This window comes from Antrostomus carolinensis, unplaced genomic scaffold, assembly GCF_000700745.2.
Source record: "Antrostomus carolinensis isolate BGI_N321 unplaced genomic scaffold, ASM70074v2 scaffold43058, whole genome shotgun sequence".
NCBI classification, from domain to species: domain Eukaryota; kingdom Metazoa; phylum Chordata; class Aves; order Caprimulgiformes; family Caprimulgidae; genus Antrostomus; species Antrostomus carolinensis.
The window spans coordinates 18,362-25,451 of record NW_010335808.1 but is presented as its reverse complement, the minus strand read 5'-3'; the positions used below and the strand labels follow the sequence as shown (position 1 = coordinate 25,451).

Sequence of the window (7,090 nt, the reverse complement as noted above, 5' to 3'; positions counted from 1 at the left end):
GCTTTGCTTTATATTAATCTATAATAATTGCTTCAGTTTATTGTACATCACAGTCCTTCTCTAATTCTTCAGTTAGCTCTCATCTTTAGTGTCTGGTGCAACTTTGCATTGTCAAAGGTCTTTGTCATTTAACTACTCGTCCCCTCTGTGAGGTTATCTCTGAATATATCGAACAGCGTGAGCCAATGCAGATTTTCTGTGGGATTCCTGTGGTGCCTTCTTCAGTGTGGGAACTGCTTAGGCAGTTTATGACTGTTTCTTAGTTATCTCTCCATGCAAAAACTTTCCCTCTTATCACTTGGTTGCTTAGTTTCCTTGAGAGATTTAAATGAGTGACTTCTAGAAGCTTTTTGGAATCTCAGGTGGACTCTTACCATTTAGCTGTCCTTGATCCATGTTGTACTATTTCATACTCTCAGTGAATGCCATTAATTGTGCAGGGCAGGACTTGCCTCCGAAACAGCCAAACTGAATCTCTCCCAATGTGTTATTTGTGTCCAATAATTCTATTCTTGATTACATTGTTTACTAATTTGCACAACAGAGATGTCAGTCTGGATCTTCCTTGAGGCTGTCTTTTAAATAGTGACTGTATTTTCCACACGGGGTTTCTTTAGGTGCTTTGTCAGCTCTAAGGGAGAGGTTCTGCACCTTGATTAACAGCACAACTATTTTGTTACTGCTTAGATGTTCACTGCTGCTTCTGAATCATCAGAGACCCTCACGAGACAGGTTAAACTATGGAAACCTCTCTGAACTGTAGGACAGTGAACACAGATGTAAGGATTTTAGTTCATTTTGTTAGATGTTCTGTTATAGCTGATCCTCTGTTGGCCTTTTCAGTTTCTGTCTTTAGAGAAAGAATTGGTAGTTGTCTTTTCCTGTTTCAACTGGGAGAGTAGGGGGCATGATGTTATATCAAATTTGTCAGTGTGCAATTCTCTTCATTTTTCTTGGACGTTCAGCTTTTTATAAGGAACTTCCTTTCCTCCAGGATAATCTCTCTCCAGTTGAGATACCTCCAGTCAGGTATTTTGAGATGTTATCTTAGGCTCCTTATAGCCCAACATTAAACACTGATATGCTAATTGAGCTTCTTTGGTAAGGCTTCTTTCTAGCCTTCTGATATTTTACATTTCTATTAAGTAAAAAGCATTCTAGTTTAACAGTGCTGTCTTATATGCTGGAGATAAGATTCTTGCTTACCGCTTAGCATGAAAGAGGAGGGTAGTTTGAGATCATTTAGTAAACAAGCAGGGAGAGGTCACTGTTCTGCGTGAAGAGTTGTAAGCAGTTAGCGTGTCATGGGAGTAGTTACAAAAATTATTCTTCAGGAGCAGAAATTATTAATTTCTTTTTAGCTTCTGAGAGGTTTAGCTCTGGTGGCTGCAGGTTGTCCTCCCTGTTCTGGAGTTTCTTGCTTTCCCCTCAGCAACATTATCAAACAAGGGATAAAAATATATATATCAAGATTTTTCCAAGTACTCCTAATTTTCTGCCTTCATCATTATCCTGAATATAAGACTGAATTTGTTTGAATTTTAGGGTTGTTGGGTTGCTCTTTTCTTCAAAAGTTGAATTGTTTGCCTTTGTGTTGTGCTTCAAGTTCAATTTTTAATGTACAGCCCATTTTGAGTCCAAATAATAGTTTTAATGAGTCTGTTAAGTGAAAGAGAAGTTGTTTGTTCTTGTGATTTCTTCTATACTTCAGGAAAAAAAATACTTGTTTACTATTTGTTTTTAAGCCTGGTTGCTGCCCTTGAAGTGTGGAGAGCTTGCAGGGTGACAGCTATTCTGTCACTGTCCCCTAGTATGCAGGAAACGAGTCAAGTTAATGAATCAGTCTTAAGCTAGCTTATGGACCACCAACTGCTAAAGGTCTTGCTCTAAATAACGCAGCTGTTTGTAGAGCTTGCTGAAGTTGTTGGTCTGAGGGCTCCATGTTCTCATCTTACAGGGCGAGGGTTTCTGTCAGTAAATCTTCCCTTTTTTTGAGAGGGAGAGATCTCAAATGAGATTTAGTACTGATCCTGTTCTAAAGAAAACTGAAGCATTTGAAGAATCTGGTTTTGCTTCCACTGTATCCTACAATGTGGAATTTATTGTGTATTCTTCACATAATGCGTATTCTACTTTGTTTTGAGCCTGCCACTTGTTTGCTTTATTTGATGGCCTTTAGCTACTGCACTGAAATATCTGCTGTGGCTAATAAGCTGTTTCCCATCTGGCTTTGTCAGTGCTCAGTGTCCTGGCATTTTAAATACTGAAGTTCTTAATGGGGGATAAATCTGCTTCCTAGAGGTAAAGGGATCAGACTGTTGGTACTAAAGGTGGAGGGGAGAGACTGGGGCACCCGGGTTGGGAACAGAGTTTTGCTGTTCAGGGGAAAAGAATAAAATTGGAGCAGGTGGTTTGTTTGTAAAAGTAAAGTTGGATATCATGCTAAAACATTTTAAGAATAGGGCTCCATGATGATGTAGGTTTTGAATCCAGTCTCAAGTAGTGGATTTTCTGAAGCACTTAGAAAAAATACAAAAACCATTTGCACAACTGTCTCAATCTTGGTTTTGATTCTTGTAGAAATATTTGCATACTTCAAGACAAAGTACTTTAGACATTTTCTTACTGGTTAACAGTGGAATAAAGACTTCTTTTAATATGAAAAATAGCCAGTTACATGCTTAGAAAAATGGGTGGGGGGTGGACTTGACAATAAATTAATAAATCTTTAACCTTTGCTATTTTGATGAAGTTTATTTTCTTGCTGAAAAGCAGGGATTATTTTTATTTAGCTGTTTTTCCTTACTTGGAAACAGTTGTGAAACCAATTATTTTTCTCTAGATGGCAGATGAAATTTATGATGTGAGATGTGGAGGAAAGTCTCATAAATTGCCTTATTCTTTACCTGAACTCTTGTCTGTGTGGCACTCCTTGGTGCAGGTGTACTAACTGGTCAGAAAACAAGGTCTCTGCCTCTGTTTCTTTGGAGCAGGCTTGGTTTTGTTACTTTAAAAAAAAAAAAAAAAACAAACCACAAAACAAAACACCAAAACTAAATAAGAACTGTGAAGTGCTCATCAGCATATTGCTAATGATAAGGCTAAAGTGTGATGTCTTAGATTACTTATATGATGGGACATTTTAGGAATAGTTGGACTCTTAACTGATTTTGCCAGCTGCATTTGAAAGAAGTTGACTGAATGTTTTAGAAAACACAACTAATTATCTTTCCCCTGAAAACAGGGATTTGAGAGATTATGGCATCTGAAGCCCACAATGTTAGAAAACAGGAAGTATTGCATATTGAAGGTCATCCCATTGATCTCCCCAGAAAAAGAATCTCTTCTTCCACTAAAAAGATCATGAAGGAGGTAAGCTGTTTGTTTTTTATGTCCTCTGATGAAACTGAAGTAAACATTCAAAGAAGTTCATAGTTCTGAGCAGTCTAAAACTAGAAGCACAGTACTACTGGGAATTCATGTTCAGATGTGCAATAGAAACTTAATTTGAAGAGCAATTACATTATGAAAACTGCATTACAATAGGCACAGGCAGTGACTGCACGGATACATGCGTTGTATTGTCCACGTGGGCACTAGGTACTGATTTTACTGTACTCATGCCTGCTTTTCTGCAGTCTAGCCAAGAACTGTTTCAGTAGAAGAATTCTATCATCAAAAAGTTCTCTCTTGCCAAGAGAGGTAGGCACAACTGAGAGGTGAGGTAGGTGAAATACCTGCATTGAAAAGGATCTGTCATCTTGTTATCCTATGCCTTGATCTACCACACTGTCTAGTAACACACATGCTTTCACTGGATGATTCTTACTAGTCAGAAGCATTTTGTCATAACTTCTTACCTGTGTTACTGGCTGAAGAGTAAGGCAGTGGAATACAGAGGAAGGAAGCACAAGGGAGGTGAACATACTGTAAGATCACTTCAAACAGTGGTGAAGATATCAACATCCTCTGTGTCTGCTTATTGAAATTGTGTATTAAAACTTATATCACTTTATGACTTGGTGTTAACAAAAAAAGATTGTAGCATTGGTTTGCTGATGTGCACAGCATAAATGTTAACAGTAGTATAGATTTTTCAAGTTGAAATGCCTGCAGTATGTGATGTAGTACCTGTTGATACGAAAATACGTATTTCTAACTTGAGCATCTTGGGGACTTTTTAGTTTTAATAATTTGTTTACTAATAAAAAAAAAAAAGTAGACCAGAATGTCACAATTCAACTTACCTCCATTACATGAAGCTCTAAAACATTGAAGGCTACTGTATGAAAAAAATCTTTAGAAATTAATCTTCAAATTCTGTTGCTTAATTTTTAAAGGTTTAGCTAATCTGTATGGCACAGCCTTAAATGAATTTTGTGATTCCTCTAGGATATCACTATTCTGTGCAGCCTAATTCATGTCAGGGTGCTAATATTAATGAATTCAGGATAACCAAGCTGGTGTTGTCTACAGCAGTCTTGATTTTTCTGTTTTGTTTTGTGCTTCGATAGGGAAATGTTCTACTGTCATCCTTCCCACTGCTAGCATCTGCTGTATTGCAGGCCTTTAAACGCGTGTGTGAGACCAGTAATGCAATTTTGCCATCAGATTTCAGTAGGCTTTTAGTCCCATTTTTAGTTTGCTAGTAACTAAAGAATCTGTCTCTGTCACAATCTCACCTCTTGCCAAGGATACCCTGAGCCTACAGCTGGCCATAGTGTTCCAAGGACTGCTCTGGCAGAGGTAGTCCATCTATAGATCACTGTGCAATACTTGAAGGTTATAGGAAGGTTGATGTTGCTCTGTTTTAGCTGCAGAATAGGAAGACTGGGGGGAAGTGGAGGGAATCTGTGGTAAACTTAGGCCATGGTAAAGCAGGACTTCTTTTTGACAGACTGTGGGGTGTTTGAGCCTTTTTCATAATGCAGCTTTTTTCTTCTCTATTCCCTTTTTCTCAGGGTAAGAAAGCTCCAAAACAGCTGGCTTCATACACAAACAGGTAGGAGGGCCTTGCTGTGCAGAGTCTGAATCTCAAGTGAGAGGGAGGCAGGGAGGAAGAAGGAGTTTAAATCTATTACAACACCCAAGGAGACACAAATGGTCTTAATTTTACTGACAATACTTGGTTCTTGTATCCACTTCCATCATAATGAGTCTCTGCATTAATAAAAGCAGGAGAATACTGGTGGTAACTCTTGCTTCTGATAATCCAAATGTCATGAAGGTTTATCTTGGGAATAAAATGTTTTGAGTAATCTGTATGTTGACTGCTGAATTCATAATTATATATTTTAACTTAATAACACAAAGTATTGCTTAGGTTTGGAGCAACCTTCACTAAAATACTGCTTTCTTATTGCAGAATAACAGTTGGAAAAACAGTGAACAGTCCTCTCTCCCTTTTCAAAGTAGTATATTGTAAAAGAAAACTTCATTGTTTTACTCCAAAGTCTAGTTACAGAAAGAAACAGTTCCCTAAATCTAGGGGCTGTGACATGGCAAATAAAGAAAATGAAGTGGCTTGCGCAGGGAATCTGCCAGCAAAACTGCACAACGACAGTCGTACGCACTTGCTGAATTCTAGTGACTCTGGCTCATCTCAAACAGAAGGCCCCTCATCCAAATATAGTGGATTTTTTTCAGAGGTAAGTATAGTTTAAAGAAACTTTAGTTTAAAATAAAAGTATTCCTGGTAGTTTCTTTTTGTGATTAGCTGTGAAAAATTTTTATAGAGATTAATTTTCTTAACATATAGATTGGGTCAGGTCTTGTGATTTACTTTATCTGTCAGTTTACAGTGATGCAGTTGGCAACAGTAGTAGTCCTGTCAGTTTTCCCTGTGTTTATGTCAGCACAGAAGCTCAGATGTGCCAGGCTACTTTGGGTTAAAATTGTACCAGTACCAAAGGAAAACATTATTTTGACCTGGTGAGGTTTCGTGATCTGGCATAATAAGTGTTTATTATGGAAGTGTGAACATGTTGGTGTATGGAAGGGAATGAGCTGGTGAGGTAGGGTAGGACCATTTTCAATAGCAATATCAGCTTAGTGCATATGAAACTAACTTTAAGTGTTTGTGTAAGAGTGTATTTCTTGTTAAGCTTGCTTGATGAAAGCCAGTGAATGCTTGCAGGGCTTCCAAAACTGGCCAAGAAGTCAGATATTTAAATGAAATGGGTTTTGTGACAGTGAACACCATTTAAGTCCCTTAATGTTGAAGTTTCCATTTCTGTCACCATAGGTGACAGGGGTTACCCACTGAGGCCTGCAGGTGTTTAAAGTGAGGCATGGCAGGGAAGATAAGATGGAAGACTATCATCATGCTGTCTTTTCATGGTACTGAAAGTGTGGGCTGCCGTAAAGAGAGAGCCCTGAGAGTCCAGTGGGCTGGAGGTATAAGTCTGTGGCACTCTTGGCACTCCATTGAATTTGGTGGTTTCAAGGAAGGAGCAGCAGCATAGCTAGAATAAAGAGGTTGTGGAAAGAAGGGTAAAGAAATGAAGACTGGGGAAGATTCATCCTCTGAGAAACTAAAGCTCAGATCACTGGCCACAGGTGACTATTTAACTGGTTTGAGAGGCGTGCGTGGTTCTGCAGTGTACACTGCAATCCACAATCTATTTTAATAAAATACCTAAACTTCATTCTGAGAATAAACTTTTTCAGAACTGAACCTTTTCTGTTAGAGTTCAGAATACATGAAATTACTTGTGTCTAAATTGTGTCAATAAGCATCTAAGTAAAAAGTGCTCAGAGTTGGTAAGAATTACAGGTTGATGCTCATGAATGCTCTGTTTAACTACCAGGTACCTCTCTTTAGATATCTACAGACCTTATTCTTGTAGGTTTTGGGTAAAGTAGTCTGAATCTCTTTGTGCCCCCTTCTAAGAGAAATACGTGGGTTTAAGGCCGCTAGCTAAATTTCTAAAACAAACTCTTCAGCATAGGTAGGAAAGATATTTTCATTTACTAAATTACTATTTTAGAGCAGATGTTGCTTGCTACTTAACTGTGGTAAACTTCTGTATTTTCAAAACTATACAGGTTTCTCAGGACCATGAAACTATGGCTCAAGTTCTTTTCAGCA

The 7,090-nt window shown here is 38.2% G+C and overlaps 1 protein-coding gene across 1 annotated transcript in view; it reads left to right on the top strand.

Moving 5' to 3' along the window:
* The first annotated feature begins 3,258 nt into the window (after positions 1 to 3,258).
* Positions 3,259 to 7,090, top strand: part of KATNBL1 (katanin regulatory subunit B1 like 1) — a 7,608-nt gene continuing 3,776 nt past the window's right edge. Inside the window, 4 exon segments of the mRNA XM_010174661.1 lie at positions 3,259 to 3,372; positions 4,962 to 5,002; positions 5,366 to 5,648; positions 7,048 to 7,090. The exon segment at positions 7,048 to 7,090 is cut by the window's right edge and continues 14 nt beyond it. Coding sequence (XP_010172963.1) covers positions 3,259 to 3,372; positions 4,962 to 5,002; positions 5,366 to 5,648; positions 7,048 to 7,090 — 481 coding nt within the window.